Source organism: Hyperoodon ampullatus (genome assembly GCF_949752795.1).
Source record: "Hyperoodon ampullatus genome assembly, chromosome: 1".
NCBI classification, from domain to species: domain Eukaryota; kingdom Metazoa; phylum Chordata; class Mammalia; order Artiodactyla; family Ziphiidae; genus Hyperoodon; species Hyperoodon ampullatus.
Window position 1 is genome coordinate 147,058,182 of NC_136914.1, and position 24,685 is coordinate 147,082,866.

Below are 24,685 nucleotides of genomic sequence, written 5' to 3' on the forward strand. Positions count from 1 at the left end.
CTAAACCTGTCCTTCTGTCGTACCCCCCATCTTCACACCTCATACATCATGCCCATCAACAAGTAAGCCACTGTACCTTCAAAATATGTCCAGAATCTGCTGCTATCAGGCTGGTTCCTGCCGCCACCCTGTTTCTCACCTTGTTACTGCACAGCCTCCAAACTGGTCTTCCTGGTTCTCCTCCCTATTACAGTCCATCCTGAAAACCACAGGTAGAGTCAACCTAAGTCCAATCACAACACTTTTCTGCTCAAAGCTTGGCAGTGTCTCCGCATTTCATTCGGAGTACAAGCCAGAGGATTTAAAAATGGTATCAAGCATCTAGCTAATCTGGCTTATGTGACTTCTCTGAACTCTTCAGAAGCTGCTGTGCCCCACTTACCCCACTGTCAGGCTCCTGACATTCCTCTACCAGGCCAGGCACGCCCTTGCCCCAGATACCTGCCAGATAAATCCCTTACCACCTTGGAGTCTTTGCTCAAATGTTGCCTTGTGATGAAGACCAACTCTGTAACTATTTAAAATTGCAGTCTGCCTTCCACTATGGCACCCCTTAACCAGAAATGCTTTTTTCATAGCATTTATCATCTTCTAAGGTTCTATATAATTTACTCATTTATTGAGTTTAATACTTATTGTCTATGTCCTCTGCAAGAACATAAGCTCTGCAAGGAAGCACCTAGTCTAAAGCTTAGTAGACACTCAGTAAATAACTGATGTTCTTTTGCCAAAATATATTATAATTTAATTCAAAATTTATTTTAGATAAGTTATTCTGGTGATTTAAAAATATTCTCCATGTCATGGATAGAGTTTTAATTCTCATGTATGCCTTGAAAAAAATATTTGGTCAGGAAACCTAATGTGTTTTTTAAATAGATTAGGGTGTTTAAAAAAATAATATTTCTATTATTTAGAATTTTCATTTCTAAATTGAATTTCAAGTTTAGAAAAAAAAAACTCATAGTCAAATGGAATCATATATGACAAAGTATAACTTGCTGATGTGAAATGGCATACAAATACTTACCTTTCCCATAGCAGATGTATTGATAGAAGAGGATGAAGAAGAAATTTTATTCTTATGTTTTGTACCTTTGCTTTATTTCTCCCATTGAATCTAAACACCTCTCAAGTCTCTGAGCGGCTATATTAATACCCGGCTTCTGGAAAATAATAATAAGTTTACAATCTCTTTTATATTTTTGCAGTAGAATGCAGAGTGTTTTATTTTACAAGAAACTACAGTGTGCTTAGACTGTGGATTGTAAAGTTAGACAATACTACCTTTTTTGTAGAAATCATGAAGAAGTTTTACAAAGAAGACAATGCATTGTCTAGAAGTAACTTTATTTTTTTTAATAAATTTTATTTATTTATTTATTTATGGCTGCTTTGGGTCTTCATTGCTGCACATGGGCTTTCTCTAGTTGTGGCGAGCGGGGGCTACTCTTCATTGCGCTGTGCATTTCTCATTGTGGTGGCTTCTCTTGTCATGGAGCAGAGGCTCTAGGCACGTGGGCTTCAGTAGTTGTGGCACATGTGCTCAGTAGTTGTGGCTCACAGGCTATAGAGCGCAGGCTCAGTAGTTGTGGCACACAGGTGTAGTCGCTCCGCGGCATGTGGGATCTTCCCAAACCAGGGCTCGGACCTGTGTCCCCTGCATTGGCATTCTTAACCACTGTGCCACCAGGGAAGTCCTAGAGGAACCTTTATAAATATTTAAATATTATAGGGCAGATTTTTTTTCTAAGCAGATTTTAAGTATGCATCCTTGAATATTTCAGGCAATGCGAGTCCTCGATTCATCCGTTGCACAACATACTGTTTCCCATGCACGTCAGATATGGCCAAGCAAGCTCAGATTCCATTAGCTGCCATCATCAAACCCTTTGCCACGATTCCCTCAAACGAGGTAAGTGATAAAAAAAAAAATTCAGTAATTTATCAATTCCAGAATTCTTCTTTCATCATTATTTCCCTATGCATTATTCTGTATTGTAAACAGAAAGCTGGAGTATATATAATGTGAAAAACATGCAGTCATTCAATTCAATAAGAAAACAAAAATCTGACAAACCATGTTTTTGGCATCCTGTATTCCAAACACTGATGGGCTAGGTCACTTTTTGGCTTAGTGTAACAATGCACATATATGGGAAATATGGACTGTCACACAGTGACAAATAACCAAACCTTATGTGAGGCCCTTATGCCCTAGTTCAGGGCCCCAATATCTAGGTGCTCAGGTAAAGGAAGATAATAGAGCCTAAGGTCCTTGGTGTTACTACTACATCTGCTTTAATGATCACTGGACCAAGATGCTCATAAACTCCTATTTAAAGTCAGCATGATTAGAAAGCATGAGGTAGATAAATCTGTATCTTTCAACTGGGGAAGATGTACCCAGTTTATAGTTAATGGGGAAAAAAGACAAGAAGTGGTGTACATTTAAGATTTCTGATATTAGGATGCCGTTAGTGGATATTATGATCAGGACATCTACTCTATGCAGCTGCCATTCCTCCTTTTGATGCCCCTGAGTGGTGGATACCCACATGCACACGGAGACAGACACAAGGTACTATAGCAGAGCTGGTCAGATGGGAGGTGAAGAAAAGCCTTACTTCTGGCTGGAATTTCCTTACAGTGGTCCAGTAAGCTAGGCTGAACTGAATTCTTGATTCCTTTCGCTCACTAAAAGGCCGAAGCCTCAGATTCTCTTCCCAATTTAAACCTCAGCTTGGCTTTAGTGATCCTTTGAGGTCGGTGATCTAACACACACCTAGAAGCACCTGAGCAAGAGGTAGAGCATCTCTAAGAGAGAATAGATTTGTACCCTTTCTTGGGCCAGTCACGCCAGCCGGGATGGGGGGTAAAGTGGCCTGGGATGGGGAGGGGGCTTGCTTTGTGTCCCCTCAGGGAGGGAAGAAAGAGTAGAGAGACAGTGTCCACATGGCAGTGGCGTTCATCCCCTTTGAGATGTCCACTTACTCGTTTTATAAGTGTATCAGAATGCTGCTATCTCTTCTTTTTGAGAGTATAGTGAACTGGGTTAGAGCTGGGCATAGAAGACAGACTGGGCTATTCCTAAAATCCAGTCTTACATGCAGTGTGGTCTCATAGTTGTAAATCAAGAAGTACATTCAATATTTCCTTATTTTAGGCATGGTGTCTTCTATGATGGTCCCAGAAATTTAATGTAATGCTCATAAGCTTCTCTTTAAAATCTCTATACTTAATAAAGTGGACCAATATATAATGACAAAGAGATCCATGCTAAATAAGATATATGTGTTTTGAATACTAACTAGCTATTTTAACCAGATATTTTTCAACATTTTATTATGAAAATGTTTGAACATACAGAAAATTTAAAAGAATTTTACAGTGAACACCTATATACCTGCCACCTAGATTCTACCATTAACATTTAACTACACTTGTTTTATCACACACTGACCCATCTGTCCATCAATCCATCTTTTTTATGCATTTCAAAATGAATTGCAGTTATAAGTGTACTTCCCCCTAAATACTACAGCATGCATATCATTAGCCAGGGTTTTATATTTGGTTATATATTACTTTTCCTTTTGCAACAAAATTCATTTACAATAAAATGCACATATCTTAAACATTTTACTGAATTTTGACAAATGCGTACACCTGTGTAATCCAAACCCCTGTCAAGATATGGCACATTACTGTCACCCTAGAAAGTTATCTCATGCCCCTCCTCAGTCAGCCTCCCAGACCTTCTCATAACCTCCCTTCTCTGACAACCATTGTTCTGATTTTTTTTTTCCCACAGATTTGTTTTGCCTGTTCTAGGTCTTCATATAAATAGACTTACAGAGTACACATTCTTTTGTGTAAGTTTCTCTCACCCAGCATCATGTTTTAAGGAGCCATCACGTTGTTGCCAGTTTCAGTGGTTTGTTCCTTTTTTATTGCTGAACAGTATTTCATTGTGTGGATATACCAGTTTGCTTATCTACTCTTTTACTGATGAACTGCCGGGCTATTTCTGCTTTTTGGCTTTTGTGAATAAAGCAGCTTCTATAAATATTCTAGTACAAGTCTTTCTGTGGATATGTATTCATTTCTCCTGGATTAATACCTGTGAGTAGATTGCTGACTAATGGGGTACATGTTTATTTAGTTTTATAAGAAACTGCCAGATCATTTTCCAAAGTGGTTATATGATTTTACAGTCCTGTCAACATGGTATCTGAGTTCCAGTTGCTCTACATTCTCTCCAACCTTTGGTATTGTCTTTTTAATTTTGGCAGTTCTGATGGCTGTGTAGTAGTATCCATGAGAGATTTTTTTTTTAATCTTGATCCTTTGAACAAAATTAAAAGTACTAATGAATAGTATAACACCCACGTACATAGCACCATCATTAACAAATATTAATATTTTGTCATATTTGCTTAAGATCATTTTCTGAGAATTAAAACTTCATAGCTACATAGGATGTCTCCTCTAATCAGGCTATTCTTCTCTTCCCTCCCACTCCAGACACAAACACTAATGAATTTGATGTGTAATCCTTCCTACATGTGGATTTTATATATTGACTTCATATGCATGTATCCATAACAATATGTCGTGTTTTTTGCTTTTTAATGAATCGGTTACTTTTATCTTCTTCTTTTTTTTTAATTTTTTTTATTTTTTTTTATTTTTTATTTTTTGCTTTATCACAAATTTAATCAGTTATACATATACATCTGTTCCCATATCCACTCCCTTTTGCGTCTCCCTCCCACCCTCCCTATCCCACCCCTCCATGCAGTCACAAAGCACCAAGCTGATCTCCCTGTGCTATGCGGCTGCTTCCCACTAGCAATCTACCTTACGTTTGGTAGTGTATATATGTCCATGCCGCTCTTTCACTTTGTCACAGCTTACCCTTCCCCCTCCCCATATCCTCAAGTCCATTCTCTAGTAGGTCTGTGTCTTTATTCCTGTCTTACCCCTATGTTCTTCATGACATTTTTTTTTCTTAAATTCCATATATGTGTGTCAGCATACAGTATTTGTCTTTCTCTTTCTGACTTACTTCACTCTGTATGACAGACTCTAGGTCCATCCACCTCATTACAAATAGCTCAATTTCATTCTTTTTATGGCTGAGTAATATTCCATTGTATATATGTGCCACATCTTCTTTACCTATTTATCCGATGATGGACACTTAGGTTGTTTCCATCTCCGGGCTATTGTAAATAGGGCTACTATGAACATTTTGGTACATGTCTCTTTTTGAATTATGGTTTTCTCAGGGTATATGCCCAGTAGTGGGATAGCTGGGTCATATGGTAGTTCTATTTGTAGTTTTTTAAGGAACCTCCATACTGTTCTCCATAGTGGCTGTACCAATTCACATTCCCACCAGCAGTGCAAGAGTGTTCCCTTTTTTCCACACCCTCTCCAGCATTTATTGTTTCTAGATTTTTTGATGATGGCCATTCTGACTGGTGTGAGATGATATCTCATTGTAGTTTTGATTTGCATTTCTCTAATGATTAATGATGTTGAGCATTCTTTCATGTGTTTGTTGGCAGTCTGTATATCTTCTTTGGAGAAATGCCTATTTAACTCTTCTGCCCATTTTTTGATTGGGTTATTTGTTTTTTTGTTATTGAGTTGCATGAGCTGCTTATAAATTTTGGAGATTAATCCTTTGTCAGTTGCTTCATTTGCAAATATTTTCTCCCATTCTGAGGGTTGTCTTTTGGTCTTGTTTATGGTTTCCTTTGCTGTGCAAAAGCTTTTAAGTTTCATTAGGTCCCATTTGTTTATTTTTGTCTTTATTTCCATTTCTCTAGGAGGTGGGTCAAAAAGGATCTTGCTGTGATTTATGTCATAGAGTGTTCTGCCTATGTTTTCCCCTAAGAGTTTGATAGTGTCTGGCCTTACATTTAGGTCTTTAATCCATTTTGAGCTTATTTTTGTGGATGGTGTTAGGGAGTGATCTAATCTCATACTTTTACATGTCCCTGTCCAGTTTTCCCAGCACCACTTATTGAAGAGACTGTCCTTTCTCCACTGCACATTCCTGCCTCCTTTATCAAAGATAAGGTGACCATATGTGCGTGGGTTTATCTCTGGGCTTTCTATCCTGTTCCATTGATCTATCTTTCTGTTTTTGTGCCAGTACCATACTGTCTTGATTACTGTAGCTTTGTAGTATAGTCTGAAGTCAGGGAGCCTGATTCCTCCAGCTCCATTTTTCGTTCTCAAGATTGCTTTGGCTATTCGGGGTCTTTTGTGTTTCCATACAAATTGTGAAATTTTTTGTTCTAGTTCTGTGAAAAATGCCAGTGGTAGTTTGATAGGGATTGCATTGAATCTGTAGATTCCTTTGGGTAGTAGAGTCATTTTCACAATGTTGATTCTTCCAATCCAAGAACATGGTACATCTCTCCATCTATTTGTATCATCTTTAATTTCTTTCATCAGTGTCTTATAATTTTCTGCATACAGGTCTTTTGTCTCCTTAGGTAGGTTTATTCCTAGATATTTTATTCTTTTTGTTGCAATGGTAAATGGGAGTGTTTCCTTGATTTCACTTTCAGATTTTTCATCATTAGTATATAGGAATGCCAGAGATTTCTGTGCATTAATTTTGTATCCTGCAACTTGACCAAATTCATTGATTAGCTCTAGTAGTTTTCTGGTAGCATCTTTAGGATTCTCTATGTATAGTATCATGTCATCTGCAAACAGTGACAGCTTTACTTCTTCTTTTCCCATTTGGATTCCTTTTATTTCCTTTTCTTCTCTGATTGCTGTGGCTAAAACTTCCAAAACTATGTTGAATAAGAGTGGTCAGAGTGGGCAACCTTGTCTTGTTCCTGATCTTAGTGGAAATGGTTTCAGTTTTTCACCATTGAGGACGATGCTGGCTGTGGGTTTGTCATATATGCCCTTTATTATGTTGAGGAAAGTTCCCTCTATGCCTACTTTCTGCAGGGTTTTTATCATAAATGGGTGTTGAATTTTGTCGAAAGCTTTCTCTGCATCTATTGCGATGATCCTATGGTTTTTCTCCTTCAATTTGTTAATATGGTGTATCACGTTGATTGATTTGCGTATATTGAAGAATCCTTGCATTCCTGGAATAAACCCCACTTGATCATGGTGTATGATCCTTTTAATGTGCTGTTGGATTCTGTTTGCTAGTATTTTGTTGAGGATTTTTGCATCTATGTTCATCAGTGATATTGGCCTGTTGTTTTCTTTCTTTGTGACATCCTTGTCTGGTTTTGGTATCAAGGTGATGGTGGCCTCGTAGAATGAGTTTGGGAGTGTTCCTCCCTCTGCTATATTTTGGAAGAGTTTGAGAAGGATAGGTGTTAGCTCTTCTCTAAATGCTTGATAGAATTCGCCTGTGAAGCCATCTGGTCCTGGGCTTTTGTTTGTTGGAAGATTTTTTATCACAGTTTCAATTTCAGTGCTTGTGATTGGTCTGTTCATATTTTCTATTTCTTCCTGATTCAGTCTTGGCAGGTTGTGCATTTCTAAGAATTTGTCCATTTCTTCCAGGTTGTCCATTTTATTGGCATAGAGTTGCTTGCAGTAATCTCTCATGATCTTTTGTATTTCTGCAGTGTCAGTTGTTACTTCTCCTTTTTCATTTCTAATTCTATTGATTTGAGTCTTCTCCCTTTTTTTCTTGATGAGTCTGGCTAATGGTTTATCAATTTTGTTTATCTTCTCAAAGAACCATCTTTTAGTTTTATTGATCTTTGCTCTCGTTTCCTTCATTTCTTTTTCATTTATTTCTGATCTGATTTTTATGATTTCTTTCCTTCTGCTAACTTTGGGATGTTTTTGTTCTTCTTTCTCTAATTGCTTTAGGTGCAAGGTTAGGTTGTTTATTCGAGATGTTTCCTGTTTCTTAAGGTGGGATTGTATTGCTATAAACTTCCCTCTTAGAACTGCTTTTGCTGCATCCCATAGGTTTTGGGTCGTCGTGTCTCCATTGTCATTTGTTTCTAGGTATTTTTAAATTTCCTCTTTGATTTCTTCAGTGATCACTTCGTTATTAAGTAGTGTATTGTTTAGCCTCCATGTGTTTGTATTTTTTACAGCTCTTTTCCTGTAATTGATATCTAGTCTCATAGCATTGTGGTCGGAAAAGATACTTGATACAATTTCAATTTTCTTAAATTTACCAAGGCTTGATTTGTGACCCAAGATATGATCTATCCTGGAGAATGTTCCATGAGCACTTGAGAAAAATGTGTATTCTGTTGTTTTTGGATGGAATGTCCTATAAATATCAATTAAGTCCATCTTGTTTAATGTATCATTTAAAGCTTGTGTTTCCTTATTTATTTTCATTTTGGATGATCTGTCCATTGGTGAAAGTGGGATGTTAAAGTCCCCTACTATGATTGTGTTACTGTCGATTTCTCCTTTTATGGCTGTTAGTATTTGCCTTATGTATTGAGGTGCTCCTATGTTGGGTGCATAAGTATTTACAATTGTTATATCTTCTTCTTGGATCGATCCCTTGATCATTATGTAGTGTCCTTCTTTGTCTCTTCTAGTAGTCTTTATTTTAAAGTCTATTTTGTGTGATATGAGAATTGTTACTCCAGCTTTCTTTTGGTTTCCATTTGCATGGAATATCTTTTTCCATCCCCTTACTTTCAGTATGTATGTGTCTCTAGGTCTGAAGTGGGTCTCTTGTAGACAGCATATATATGGGTCTTGTTTTTGTATCCATTCAGCCAATCTGTGTCTTTTGGTGGGAGCATTTAGTCCATTTACATTTAAGGTAATTATTGATATGTATGTTCCTATTCCCATTTCCTTAATTGTTTTGGGTTCGTTATTGTAGGTCTTTTCCTTCTGTTGTGTTTCTTGCCTAGAGAAGTTCCTTTAGCATTTGTTGTAAAGCTGGTTTGGTGGTGCTGAACTCTCTCAGCTTTTGCTTGTCTGTAAACGTTTTAATTTCTCCATCAAATCTGAATGAGATCCTTGCTGGGTAGAGTAATCTTGGTTGCAGGTTTTTCTCCTTCATCACTTTAATTATGTCCTGCCACTCCCTTCTGGCTTGTAGAGTTTCTGCTGAGAGATCAGCTGTTATCCTGATGGGGATTCCCTTGTGTGTTATTCCTTGTTTTCCCTTGCTGCTTTTAATATGATTTCTTTGTGTTTAATTTTTGACAGTTTGATTAATATGTGTCTTGGCGTATTTCTCCTTGGATTTATTCTGTATGGGACTCTCTGTGCCTCCTGGACTTGATTAACTATTTCCTTTCCCATATTAGGGAAGTTTTCAACTATAACCTCTTCAAATATTTTCTCAGTCCCTTTCTTTTTCTCTTCTTCTTCTGGAACCCCTATAATTTGAATGTTGGTGCGTTTAATGTTGTCTCAGAGGTCTCTGAGACTGTCCTCTGTTCTTTTAATTCTTTTTTCTTTATTTTGCTCTGCAGCAGTTATTTCCACTATTTTATCTTCCACCTCACTTATCCGTTCTTCTGCCTCAGTTATTCTGCTATTGATCCCATCTAGAGTATTTTTTATTTCATTTATTGTGTTTTTAATCGATGCTTGATTCATCTTTAGTTCTTCTAGGTCCTTGTTAACTGTTTCTTGCATTTTGTCTATTCTATTTCCAAGATTTTGGATCTTGGAAATAGAATCTTGGATCATCTTTACCATCATTATTCTGAATTCTTTTTCAGGTAGACTGCCTATTACCTCTTCATTTGTTAGGTCTGGTGGGTTTTTATCTTGCTCCTTCTCCTGCTGTGTGTTTTTCTGTCTTCTCATTTTGCTTATGTTACTGTGTTTGGGGTCTCCTTTTTGCAGGCTGCAGGTTCGTAGTTCCCGTTGTTTTTGGTGTCTGTCCCCAGTGGCTAAGGTTGGTTTAGTGGGTTGTGTAGGCTTCCTGGTGGAGGGGACTAGTGCCTGTGTTCTGGTGGATGAGGCTGGATCTTGTCTTTCTGGTGGGCAGGTCCACGTCTGGTGGTGTGTTTTGGGGTGTCTGCGGACTTTTTATGATTTTAGGCCACCTCTCTGCTAATGGGTGGCGTTGTGTTCCTGTCTTGCTAGTTGTTTGGCATAGGGTGTCCAGCACTGTAGCTTGCTGGTTGTTGAGTGAAGCTGGGTGCTGGTGTTGAGATGGAGATCTTTGGAAGATTTTCGCCGTTTGTTATTATGTGGAGCTGGGAGGTCTCTTGTGGACCAGTGTCCTGAAGTTGGCTCTCCCACCTCAGAGGCACAGCACTGACTCCTGGCTCCTCAATTTGGGATGATTTGTTGTCTATTCATGTATTCCACAGATGCAGGGTACATCAAGTTGAGTGTGGAGCTTTAATCCGCTGCTTCTGAGGCTGCTGGGAGAGGTTTCCCTTTCTCTTCTTTGTTCTCACAGCTCCTGGGTCTCAGCTTTGGATTTGGCCCCGCCTCTGCGTGTAGGTCGCCGGAGGGCGTCTGTTCTTCGCTCAGACAGGAAAGGGTTAAAGGAGCAGCCTCTTCGGGAACTCTGGCTCTCTCAGGCCGGGCGGGAGGGAGGGGCATGGAGTGCGGGGCGAGCCTGCAGCGGCAGAGGTCAGCGTGACGTTGCACCAGCCTGAGGCGCGCCGTGCGTTCTCCCAGGGAAGCCGCCCCTGGATCCCGGGACCCCGGCAGTGGCGGGCTGCACAGGCTCCCGGAAGGGCGGTGTGGACAGTGACCTGTGCTCGCACACAGGCTTCTTGGCGGCGGCAGCAGCAGCAGCAGCCCCAGCGTCCCACGCCCGTCACTGGGCTCCGCGCTTTCAGTCGTGACTCGCGCCCGTCTGTGGAGCTCCTTTAAGCAGCGCTCTTAATCCCCTCTCCTCGCGCACCAGGAAACCAAGAGGGAAGAAAAAGTCTCTTGCCTCTTCGGCAGCTCCAGAGTTTTCCCGGACTCCCTCCCGGCTAGCTGTGGCACATTAGCCCCCTTCAGGCTGAGTTCTCGCCGCCAGCCCCAGTCCTCTCTCTGCGCTCTGACCGAAGCCCGAGCCTCAGCTTCCAGCGCCGCCCGCCCCGGCGGGCGAGCAGACAAGCCTCTCGGGCTGGTGAGTGCCGCTCGGCACCGATCCTCTGTGCGGGAATCTCTCCGCTTTGCCCTACCCAGGTATGTGGGGAGTTTCTTGCCTTTTGGGAGGTCTGGGGTCTTCTGCCAGCGTTCAGTAGGTGTTCTGTAGGAGTTGTTCCACGTGTAGCTGTATTTCTGGTGTATCCGTGGGGAGGAAGGTGATCTCCGCGTCTTACTCTTCCGCCATCTTACCCGGAAGTGCGGTTACTTTTAAATAAGTAAAATATAAATATTCAAAAGATGAAAAGGGTATACAATGAAAAAGGTCCATTCCTACCCCTATACTCCACTCCCCACCCTTACAGACAGTTTTTGCCCATTCTTTGTGATTCCTTCTAGAAATAAATATGCATATACCAGCATATCAATATCCATCCTTAAAAAAAATAAATATATAAATGATAGTATAGCACACACACTGTTCAGCCCTGTTCTTTTATCAGTTAATGTGTCTGGCACTTCATTCATGTTGCTACCTACAGAGCGGCCTCATCCTTTGCAACAGCTGTGTAGTATGATATATTAGTAAGACAAACACTGTTGTAACTGTAGGTGTCAATTTTAAGTTACCTACAGATTTCAGAAATGTGAAAATTTAAGAACATGAATCCTAAAATTGAAGGAAATATGTTAACATAAATGTGCATGGGATTGCAGCAGATGTGCATGCTGTCTCACTCATTCCCATACTGTCTGAATCTTTCTACAGTGATCTTCTGTTATTTTCATAATCAGGAGAAGATGACAGTTCTACCCTGAAAGAAATCTAGGCAACAACTTTATTGTGTATCAATATGGGATGGATGGTCCCCAGCAGGGTTAGCTTGAGTGCATCTTGTTCATGGCACTGAGTTTGCAGTTTTCAGCTACATGCTAGCAAAAACCTCTCCTCCCTGCCCCCTCCCCACGAGACAGCTGACCTGGGTCATGCATGCAAGGAACAGAACAAAATTCAACATTCTCCAGACCCCAAACCAGAATGTGTAACCACCCTCTTGTTATCACCATTTCATATTAACAATGAAATTATTCAGTAACGTTTCCTGAAAATGAAACCTTGTATTTAGTTTTTTGGTTGAAAAAAGGTTTCAAACATTAGTCCAACCTCCCCCTAACTGTATATACACATTCCATATACACACTGAATGTGTGTGCTTTCTATTTTCTGAAGTTGTTTGATCTAACCAAATAGTACCTTCTCACCAGCATAAGGTTTTCCCTTAGTGAAACTTATTACCTAGTTTCTGTGCCTTCCAAAGTAATAAGCAGATGAGTTTAGAGTGGTGGCTTATTTTCGGAATCTGACTTAGGGTGAAACTCTGCTTAAGCAAATAACACACTCTAGTCTTTTCATGTTGCTGTAGACCCTGTGTGCTGACCAGGTAAATGTATTTTCTCTATTCAGGCTCTCTCTGTAGAAGCCTTTTCTTTTTTCTTAGACCTTCAAGAACAGGATTACTCAAAGATATATTTATGTATTATACATATGAATATTTATATATAATTAATTTTTATATATTATATATATAATTGAGGTAAAATCAATGAACAAAATTGTAAGCTATTTAATGGATATACTGTATTTGAGAAGGATTACTATTTCTTATATAGCAGTGTGTCCTGGGTTGAATGAAGACATTCTCTATTTTAAAGAATACTTTACTTTTATTTGTTGAAATAGACTTAAAGGTGAAAAAAAAGAAACGTAAAAGGGATGCTAAAACACCAGGAAGAAGTTCCTAAAGGTTGTGCCCTCAAGAAAGTTGTCTCCCTCTTTGGGCATTTAACTGGATCTGAACGTGGAGAGCCACTAGCATTAGGGAACCATCACTGCTGCACTCTGCCACTGCCTGGATGAAAGTCTAGGTCACCAAGGATCTGGGCCTTCTTGGCAGCTTCCCCATGTGGTTTCCATGACACCTTTCTGGTGTATTTTTTCCTGCTTCACGAGCAGGGAACATTTTAGTTCCCTTTGTTGTCTTCCTGACATCTAATATTGGGGTTCATTAAGGCTTGGGCTTGGGGTCTCCTCTTTTCTCTCACATACTCCCTGTCCCCCCAAGGACTAAGTATCATCTGTAACAGCTACTAGAGTAGCTAGAGAGAATAATAGTAGTCAAAACTTATAGAGTATTCATTGAGCACAATTATAAATGTATGTTTATTTATTTCATCCTCACATAAACCTATTTATTGTTCCATTTTAGATATAAGGAAACAGGCACAGAGTTAGATAACTCATTAAGGCCAACGGCTGCTAAGTAACAGAGCTAGGATTCCAAGCCAGGCAGTCAGAACCCGAGTCCCTAACTCTAAATCACTATGCTGTTGCTCCCTTATTCATTCATCCCTGTATCTGTAACCCCACATTCACATATCCAAATGCCTTTCTGAAATCTCTCCTTGGGTAACTCATAGACCCCTCAAACTTAACATGCTCAAAAGTGAATTTCTGATCTCTACACCCTAAGCCTGTTCATACTTCCACATATCCATAAATGGCATTATCGTTTATTTAATTGTTCAAGCCCGAAGCTAAACAATTAGAGCTAATAATAGAAAATAAGGGGCATGCTGATTTTTGATATTTATAACCTATAATAAAGGAAATAAGTTTTAAAGGATGTTTCTTGAAGGTAAATGAATTACATGAATACTAGTATTCTCCCTGTGAGTAGCATTTTAATTTATTTTCTTCTAGAATAAATGGCTTGCTTATTTTTAGGTATAGTAAAACTTTCCTATAAGGAAAATCCAGATAAGGATTTTATTCCTTATCTGACTAATATTACCATCATTACTGCAATTTAAAAAAGATATCCTTCAAGATATCCTGATATGGCATTGATCAAAAGGATTTATTTAGTACAGTTTTGTGGGTTTTTTTTTTATGTCAGTTCTGTTGTTTGACAGAACCTTTAAAGCATGTCATGGTGTTAGCAACGGACTATAAAAATAAACCTAACCCAGGCAGTTACCATCTGAGAATGTTCCCTGTGAGAGTTTGCTTTGGAGATGTATGCTATTTCCAAGGGCATATCTGTGTCATCTTTGTTTAATATGTCATATTCCTTACCATAAATTTAAACTTTTTTTGGTATGTGTTTTATGTGGAACCCATTGCCATATTTAATATAATTAACTATGAGGTATTTATTCAGCAAAATAATCAGTTATCTTGTAAGCTCTTTTGCTTAGTAACCTGTGATTTTATTTGTGATGCCGTATTTTAAGACTGAGGTAGAAATGGTATAGATTTCCAGCACAAAGGATTGAAGATTATACTTAATTTTGCATTTTTTAAAAAATAGGAAATCTTTAGATTTTGGGCAAGTGCATACATCATCTAATTATACATGAAATTAAATAATTTCACCTATAAACCAGATGGCAGAAGCTTTTCCTCCATCTGTGAATAGATTCAGGAATATCTGTGTATTTTTTTTAGATTATAAACGGATATAACTGTCAAAGTAATTTCCTTTCTTATTGAATTAGTTTAATCAGATAAATTTTTATCCAAGACTTTAAACTTCACTTGATTTATAATCCCCTACTTACTTTATAGGAACTGAGCTGGACTTTAGGAACATGGGGAAAAACAAGACCAGTTATTCTTGTCTAGAACGTGTAGAAAATCTGCTGGGACAGAGCTAATTTTTGTACAGTGTGAAAAAGGCTGTAATGGAAATAATCTCATTCTTGAGTTTAGGTTCAGGGAAATTTTACGTTAGTTATGACTTAATGAATAAAGAAGTTTGTACTGTTATTAAATACTGTTTAAATTATTTTTCTTCATGATTATTCATATTCTGATAGATTCGGTAGGTATGAAGAAGATGCCATTGGAAAGAAAAAGGGATGGATGTCAGTGAACTGACAAATGAGGTTAACAAAAAGGGAAAAGACTGTAAGAGAATAAACACCAACACATTACGTCCACATCCATCACCTACAGAAAGTGTTGCTTGGTCATGCACTTGACTTAGCCAATCTTGCTGGCATGAGTTGGCAGAGTTTAGGCAGAGTTTCCACTGCTGTTTAATGCATCAAAGGAAAAAAATTCTGCCTCACTGTAGTATTTTGTTTGTGTATCAACAACTTTTTTTTAAAGGAAGATAGCTTGTGAAATGGATGTTATCTGAGTTTTATAGATACAGAAGTTCTACAGGTTCTGGGGCAATGAAAGTCACACAGCTAATAAGTAATGCTGCTGGAACTCGAGTTTCCGAATTCCAAGTTCTTTCAGCAACATCTGTCTTGTTGAGATTTTATTTGGTTAAACACATAAAATAGCATTCCTTTTTCTTGCTGGCAGTTGTTTTAGCAATGAGCCTCCTGTTTCTGCAAGCTCGTGAGCTATCTTGACATGTCCATCTTAGACCTCTTTTCTTGAAGTCTTTTGACTTCAAGCTTCTGCTTAGTACTCCTTGAAGGCAAAGACCATCCAGAATCTGGCAGTGGGCTGGGCATGCAGTAGAGGTCCTAGGTGAGTAAATGCACTCTTCTGAGGATTGGGTAGACATGACATTTAAAAGACAAAGACAAATCAAACTACAGAACAGTGGTTGATTTCTAGGTATTTTAGGCTTCTGACAAACCCTGTGGATAAAGAAAAAAATCATTTGAGAGATCATAGATATATTCTATCACATTAATGAGAGAGGTTATATTTCATTAAAAAGCAGAACAGCTAAACAAGTAGGAAGAATTGTTGATCATATAAAGATATTTCAGAAACCAATAAAAATTGACTACTTTCTCCAAAGCACCATAGATGGTAACCAATAGGTGGAACACCTATTGGGTCAGGAGCCAGGAAATGACTGTAGGTCTCCGCTGTGCCTTGTATTGTGACCTTGGGCTGCCATTCCCAAGAGGGAGAAGCCTGGCTCCGATGTTCTATAAATCTAGAAGGCTGCTAGTGTCTACTTTACTTTTCCACTCTTTATTGGACTTTCAGCATGGATTACGATGTATTTGTCACACATCCTATATGTTATTAGAAATATATGTGAATATATTGTGCAACCCAACCCAAAGGGGTTTCATTTATATTATGCTTTTAGTATAAGAAATCTGTAGTATATTATTCACTTTAAAAAGCACATGAAGATTGTGAGACTATGCATTTTTATATATAGCCCCAATTTAGCTAGCTTTAGTGATAAATATGCTCTGAAATGAAACTGATTACTGCATAATATTGTGTCCTTTGAAGAACTTAAAGAAGACTTATATCTTAAATTATTTTAAAATGAAAGCTTCAAAAACCTGAATCTGTTTTTTAATATGTGCATTGTAGTCTTAAATTGTTTGCTTTAATGCAGTATTTTAAAAGTATTAATATAAAAACTTGGAAAAATAAAATCTATGTACTCGTGTAGAAATAGAATTATGAATATAACACTTAAAATACTTAATGTATAAAGTTACTTTAGAAACTAAATCTTATCCCTTAAGGATTTTGGCCACTGTTTGTATAGTGCTATGAAAAAGTACTATGAAAAAGCTAGGCAGCTGAAGAACAGAATGTAATCCCTTTTTAGAATGGTGTTGTAGCAGACATACAGGGAGAGTCACATTTGTCAGGGCAAAGGTTGTTAGAATTCTATTTTAAGTTACAATTTAGAAGTTTAAATATACCAAGCTTATGTTTTCAATCACAGAATTATTCATGTAACTCTTTATTTTTTTTAATTAAATGGAGAATAACATCAGGAGAAAAAAGAATGAAAAAGAAAGCATTCTTCCTTGGTTTAGCTTTCAGTGAAACCAGGTGTGGGTTTTATGACCTTCAATGCCTGGCAATTGAGTATACAGCATCCATCACATAGGAACCGAGAAGACCAGGCTCCCTGGATGTAGAATACTGGGCATCCATGAGGAGCCACCACAGTAGAGGAAGTATTTTAGAGCCTCTCACTATCATTTTCATCAATTCTAAGGCCCACATTTTCTCACATTTTCTTCACATTTTAACATTTCTAAAAGAGAAATATATCTTCCTAACAATGACTTCTTAGCATTGTGTCATGTTGAGTTGGAAGCTTTGATGAGATTTTAGAATCAGTGAAATACACTATTTCTACACTGCTTCGTTATTACTAACTTCAGTCACATTTTATGGATATCTAGGTAATACAAGAACTTAAAATTTCTGCAGTTGATATGTCTTCTCAGTGCTCAAGTATACAAAAGTCAAAATTTTAAAGATTTTTATTTGAAAGTTTCCTAAGCAACAAGTTCTCACTGAATAAAAGGCTAAAAAAATTAATAAAGTCATATTTTTAAGGATGGAAGGAAGAGAAAGCCCTATGCAAACCTGTAATTTGAAATTGTTTCATGAAATGTTTGAAAATAGCACCCAAGTTTGTCTGATGCACAAGTGATATGGGGACCAATTCTTTGTCAGGAATTGAACATCGTGTGGGTAAGGTGGTACAGGCAGGAATTTGAGCGTCAGTTGAAGTTGGGTGCACAAATTGACTCTACCACTTCTAGCAGTATGACCTTGAAAATTTTTACTTAACTTTTTTGAACCTCATTTCTCTCATAAAATTATAACACCACTTAACTCTTAGTTGTTTAAAAATAAAATAAACTGGTATGAGAAATATCTTTATCATTAGTTATGATTATTTGCTGTACCATATAAGTTCCTCTTTGGAAAATTTAATTTAATCCAACAATCATTGATTTGGGGTTTCTACTTTGTACAAGGAAGAAAAGTATGAAAACTACAGTAATTTAAATTTACCTGAAGTGTATACATCTAAGAGAGATATTATCATACCCCTTCAGTGATTCTAGCTACATATCTTACATAAGAAGAAGGAGGAAACTGATGTGGATGCCACAATTTATATTCATGTAAAAGGGAAAGAGCTACTCACTTACATTTTTAAAAAAACGTTGCATGGTCTCTGTCATTTGATATTACATCACTATTTTCTGTTTTTACTATTCAAATGATAAACACCCACCGTTATATAAACATTTCTATAGCTTTTGTTTTTTCATAAGGTGCTTCATGGGCACTTGCTGGAATAATTTTCTCTCCATCTCCCACACAGTCCTGTCCTTTTAGCCTAGTTAATTACTATTCACCTTTTAGATTTCAGTTCAAGTCACCTCCTCCAGAAAGCTTTCCAGGATACCCCACATTATACTCCCTGGAGCTCTCCTAATACTATGTATCACCGTTTGCAATTTTGTATTTGTGTATTTGATTTCTTTCTCCCACTAGGTTCTATGAGGGTAAGGACCACTGGTAATTTTTCCTCACTATTTTATTCCCAAGACCTAAAACAGTTCCTGGAAAACCTTTGTGCTAAATAAATATTTAACATGATAGTTTCATTCCACAATATCATTTGTATTGGGAAGTAAATTAGACTTTTGAGGCCAAGTAATTTGATGAGATTTTCACATAGAGATCTACGCTGAAACACTTATTGAGCATGTACTTTATGTAAAAATGCTGCATTTGCTACTAAACAAGTTCCAAGGTAATTTAAAAAGGAACTGACAATCCAGGAGCCAAGTTGTGCTGACTAGGATAATAGTTGCTTAAAGAATTTCCTGGACAGTAAAATTCTTCATACGTTTAGCTTAGGTTTCACTTTATTCTCCCGTCCAGTATTTGTTTCTTTCCATATCATCTCACTATAAAGTGAAGATATACTCTGTGTGTGTGTGTGTGTGTGTGTGTGTGTATGTATGTGTATTTATGAGAGGGGGAGGATATATGGACATACATGTTTAAAAAAAGGATTAAAATCTTTAAAATGTTATTATTTGGGAAAATAAGAGCATCTTTGACTTTCTTGAACAATATGTCTGCAAAATACAGGTAAAACAGAAGAGCCATAATGATAAACTCTAGTGTATGTAGATATCATGGAACTCATACACCACAAAGTTCACTCTTTTTTAAAAAATAATTAATTAATTTTTGGCTGCGTTGGGCCTTCGTTGCTGCGCGTGGGCTTTCTGTCATTGCGGCGAACGGGGGCTACTCTTCGTTGAAGTGCATGGGCTTCTCATTGCAGTGGCTTCTCTTGTTGTGGAGCACGGGCTCTAGGCACGTGGGCTTCAGTAGTTGCAGCACGTGGGCTCAGTAGTTGTGGCGCACAGGCTTAGTTTCTCCACGGCATGTGGGATCTTCCCGGACCAGAGCTCAAACCCGTGTCCCCTGCATTGGCAGGCAGATTCTTAACCACTGTGCCACCAGGGAAGTCCCAAATTCACTCTTCTTAATCCAGAACTGAACTACCAAGGTAAATTGATGTATATCATAGTCTTTAACATGAGAATGAGATTTAAGTTTCTTTTTGTTTACTATATTCCATACTCTCTTCTCCACAGTTTAAAAAGTTTTGAAAAACTCTTTTATGTAAGTACTTCAAACATCAGTCTTGTCTGCATTTCTCCTTTTCCTATAGAAAAAGGGCAGAAAATTTATTAGCTCATGTTTATCAATTTTTATTATTTATTTGATAAATTAAAAAGTCATCTTTCATCTCCTTCCAGCTCATTATTGATATATAATAAATATATAAATGTGTTTATTTCTCTAGATGCTTTCAAATTGGTCACACACATTTTTTAAATTCAAAATTTCTTCTCAACTTTTTGTAAAACCCTATTTTCAAGTCTTACCTCCCAATGGCTTTGGTCTATTTGCCCAGATCAAATTAACTCACAAAAGATGATTTGCTGCATTACTTGGAAGTGGCCTGGCCAGGGCATGGGGCTGTCCACCAGGGATGGTGACATTGATAGCACATCGGACTGCATGAATCTTAGAGTCCTGTATTTTTTCCCACTCTAAAAGCAATTCATATAAAAAGCTTGGATATGCTTGAATAAATGTGTAGCTTCTGTAGGTATCAACTCTGAAAAGGGAAATAGTAATTTGACTTTTCTGATATGCTTATTTATAGAATCAGTTTTATAATTGTATAATCACATGAATTTTTAGGAATTTTTCAATTGTTTTGTACAACATAATCTGGGCAATAATACATTGTTTTGTGATATGATGAGCAGTGTCCATTTTTATGAAGGATTACTAATTTACTTTCTCCAACAAGAATTTTTTTTTCTTTTTTTATTGAAGTATAGTTGATTTACAATGTAGTGTTAATTTGAGGTGTACGGCAAAGTGATTCAGTTATACATACACACACATATATATATATATTTTTTTCAGATTCCTTTCCCTTACAGGTTATTACAAAATATTGAGTATAGTTCCTTGTGCTAAACAGTAGGTCCTTATTGGTTATCTGTTTTATATATAGTAGTATATGTGTGTTAGTCCCAAACTCCTAATTTATCCCTCCCCCTCTTTCCCCCTTGGTAAACATGTTTCTTTTCTATGTCTATGGCTCTATTTCTGTTTTGTATGTAAATTCATCGTGTCATTTTTTTCCTAGATTTCACATATAAGAGGTATCATATGATATTTATCTTTCTGTGTTTGGCTTACTTCACTTAGTATGACAATCCATGAAATAATGGAAAAGGATAGAAAATTTATTAGCTCATATTTATAATGCAAATGGCTTATTTCATTCTTTTTTATGGCTGAGTAATATTCCATTGTATAAATATACCATATCTTCTTTATCCATTCATCTGTTGGTGGACATTTAGGTTGCTTCCATGTCTTTGCTATTGTAAATAGTGCTGCTGTGAACACTGGGGTGCAAGTATTTTTTCGAATTAGAGTTTTGTCCAGATATGTGCCCAGGAGTGGGAATGCAGGATCATGCGATAGCCCTATTTTTAGTTTTTTAAGGAACCTCCATACTGTTCTCCATAGTTGCTGTACCAACTTATATTCCCACCAACAGTGTAGGAGGTTTCCCTTCTCTCCACACCCTCTCCAGCATTTATTATGTGTAGACTTCTTGATGATGGCCATTCTGACTGGTGTGAGGTGATATTACATTGTAGTTTTGATTTACATTTCTCTTAATAATTAGTGATGTTGAGCATCTTTTCATGTGCCTTTTGGCCATCTGTATGTCTTCTTTGGAGAAATCTCTATTTAGATCTTCTGCCCATTTTTTGATTGGGTTGTTTGGGTTTTTTGATATTGAGCTGTATGAGCTGTTTATATATTTTGGAGATTAATCCCTTGTCGGTCATATCATTTGCAAATGTTTTCTCCCATTCTGTATGTTGTCTTTTTGTTTTCTTTATGGTTTCCTGTGCTGTGCAAAAGCTTTTAAGTTTAATTAGGTCCCATTTGTTTATTTTTGTTTTTATTTCCATTACTCTAGGAGACGGATCCAAAAAGATACTGCTGCGATTTATGTCAAAGAGTGTTCTGCCTGTGTTTTCCTCTAGGAGTTATATAGTATCAGGTCTTACATTTAAGTTTCTCATCCATTTTTAGTTTATTTTTGTATACGGTGTTAGAGAATGTTCTAATTTCATTCTTCTCCATGTATCTGTCCAGTTTTCCCAGCACCACTTATTGAAGAGACTGTCTTTTCTCCATTGTATATTCTTGCCTCCTTTGTCATAGATTAATTGACCATAGGTGCGTGGGTTTATTTCTTTCTATGCTATTCAACGGGTATTGAATTCAACAAACATTTACTCTTTACCCAATATGTGCCAGGTACTCTTCCTGGTCCTGGGATATGTCAGTGAACAAAACAGACAAAGACCTCTTCCCTCATCGAGCTCACATTTTAACAGAAAGAGGCAAGACAATGAACCTGATAATAAGAAAATTATTGAACAAATGGAGGAAGGAAAAAGTAGAGCAGATTGGGGGATGAGAACTGCCCATGGGAGGGGGTAGAGTGCAGGTTTCTGATTGAATAGGTTAGACAGGTATGCCTGATTGAGAGGGTGTCATTTAAATAATAGACTTGACTCATGCATAGGGGGGAACATTTTGAAGGTGTTTTCATGGCCATAAAGCAGTGAGGTAAATGGAGGGAAGACGTTGGCTGACTTGTAATTCTGTCAGAGAGACAAAGGAAGTTTGCCTCTAGGCTTATTATTTTTAACACTTTCACCTTTAAAGTGGACTATTTTACAACTTTCCTTTGAGGAACAAAAAACTGCCAATCATTTTGTTATGGAAGAAACAAACTTGATTCATAGGGTTTTTGAGTCTACAATATATTTTCATCATCTGCGGAACATTGTGCGTTCTTATAGCAATTGAAGCAATCAAACATGGCTTCTGCAAGTGGCCTATAATTAGACAACAAAATGTAATTCTTCCTTAGGGACCAAAGATAAACTGTAATAGGTCAAAGTTTAAAAGAAATGTGGGAAAATGTCTCTCAGCTATAGAATTCCTGAATATCATAGCTCCTTGAGGGGGATTGTCTTACTCAAATTGCCAACATGTGTTCCAGGAAGAAAAATGATGCTGATCTTTGCACATATACCCATAACTTGAAAGACTGCATCAGCATAACCCAATCCAAACAGAGCAGTTTTTGGTTAAGAATCATTTCTCACGGTTTATAATTTAGTCATGAACTATGACTTCCATTCAGGAAAACTGATACTATGGTGCTCTCCGAACTGCACTGATATTTATTTTCCCTTTCGAAACTCTGGATGCCTCGTCACCAGGAGCAGCCCTTTCATAGACTTCAACATATAGTCCAATTTGACCTTCCCACTACAAAGTGCCCCTGGCATTAGAGGGCCTGGGGAGAAAGGTCACAGCTGTGTTTGCTTTAAGACGCTATTGGCCATTTCAAGAGAAGAGTCTCCCAGTGTAGTTATTTGTGCATATATTGGGATGAACTTATTTAACATATTAAGGTTTTTCACACCCACACCTAATCTTCTGTGATAAAAGAACTGGCAAATATCCTCATGACCAAACGTGACTTCTGTATTTTCCTTCTTCCTTCATTTTTTTTTCATTCAGACTTCAGTTTTTTCCTTTTCCCTTCCCTTCCTCCCTCCTTTTCTTATCATCTATTCAATAAATATTTATTGAGCATATACTCTGAAATACAGGCCCTGGGGATCAGCGGTGAACCTGAGGTTTACCTAAGCTGTTAAGGAGTGAATTTTTTTATAGTTAGAAATTTACCTTAAAAATTAGATCTAATATTCAAACATCTTTTGAGTTCATTTTTAAAAGAGTTTTTAGGAATTGAATAAAATACAGGGGATGATGAAACAAACAGAAATTCTAAAGATCCCTCATGGTAATTGTAAAACATATGATAGAATTTACTAATTGATAGGCAGGTTTCAAGACCTATACCAACCATTCTTCCAAAGACATGATTTTTGTTTCGTGAATGGTGAAATCTCTTAACTATGTTCTGTCAGAATTGTTACTATGTAGCAACAACTGATTTGAGATGAGAGAGAGAGAGAGAAACCTGGCCAGTGAGGACATACTACTCTACCTGGCTTCGACAACTCTCCATAAAATCACTCCATCCTTCCTCTTTATCTTCCTTCTTCTCAGCTGGACTAGGCTACTTGCATGCTAACCGCCAACAGACGCCAAGCTCAGGCTTTTCTTCCCAAGTTGTGCTGTTCTCACTATTCCCTCTCTGTCAGTCAGTGGAAATGTATCTCTGCGTAACTACCCACCTTGAAAGAGTGCTTTATTGACCACTCCCCCATGCCCAGCCCTGCCCCCCCCACCACCACAAGTGATTTCTTCTTTTGTCTGTGCCTTTTGCTTAGCACCTATCATGAACTGCCCTGGGTAGTCATGGTGGTATATTTGTGGGTACCTGGTGGATATTTTGTTCATTCATTCAAAAACTATCACTGCCCACTCTCTCAGGTATTGTGCTATAGGAGACATGCGATAAAACAAGTGTTAGACATGTGAGGCATGGGTCTGAGAATTTAGCAGTGATGCTGAAAAGTAAAGCATTATGATGAGTGCTGTTGGGCACAGGGTCATATGGCAACACACAGCTGAAATGCCTAAGCCAGTCCTGAGGGGCCAGATTGAGACTTGGTCCCAGTTTAGACAAGGTCACTGACAACAAGTCAGGAGGAGGGAGGGATACCCCTTCTGTTGTAACAGGAGGGAGAAAGGAAGACCTTAGGTGGGTGCTGGTAAATCCATGGGGAAAAGTCAAGGGAGGGAGTTCCTCTCTGAGGTTTTCTGTTTTTCTTTGTGAGCAAGGCAGCAAAGTTATCTACTGAGGGAGGTGGGAGGAGAGCTTATTTGAAGGATAAAATGGAGTTAAAAAGATATAAAATAGCTCCTGTAGAGAAAGAGAGAGAAATGGCAGGAGACACTTCATGGGTACCAGGGACCACCAAGGGCTTGGTTCAAGTCACAGACCATGTGTGATGGCAGCTTTCTCTGAAACCATGTGCTTTTTCTACAGAAGCGAGCTGCAAGCTGTTTCTGAATGTTTTGCACAGAAAATGAATGGGGATCCAAGCTATAGCTCTGCAGTTTATTGGACAAGTCACTGCCCCTCACATGTCCATTCCCTTCTGAACATGGATGATAATTCTCACTGCCAGGGTTGTTAGCATCTCAACATCACGATTAGATTTTATATACATGAAAGCATTTTAAACTATTGAATATAAATCATACAGATGATAGTTA

General features: G+C 37.9%; 1 protein-coding gene across 2 annotated transcripts in view; it reads left to right on the plus strand.

Moving 5' to 3' along the window:
• The window catches only part of SEC24D (SEC24 homolog D, COPII coat complex component), a gene marked incomplete at its 5' end in the record, with an annotated part of 122,125 nt that overhangs the window by 47,015 nt on the left and 50,425 nt on the right, over positions 1-24,685 (plus strand). For both annotated transcript variants that reach the window (XM_079697737.1, XM_079697738.1), the window contains one exon: positions 1,788-1,915. In XM_079697737.1, coding sequence (XP_079553863.1) covers positions 1,788-1,915 — 128 coding nt within the window. The remainder of the gene's footprint in view (positions 1-1,787; positions 1,916-24,685) is intronic.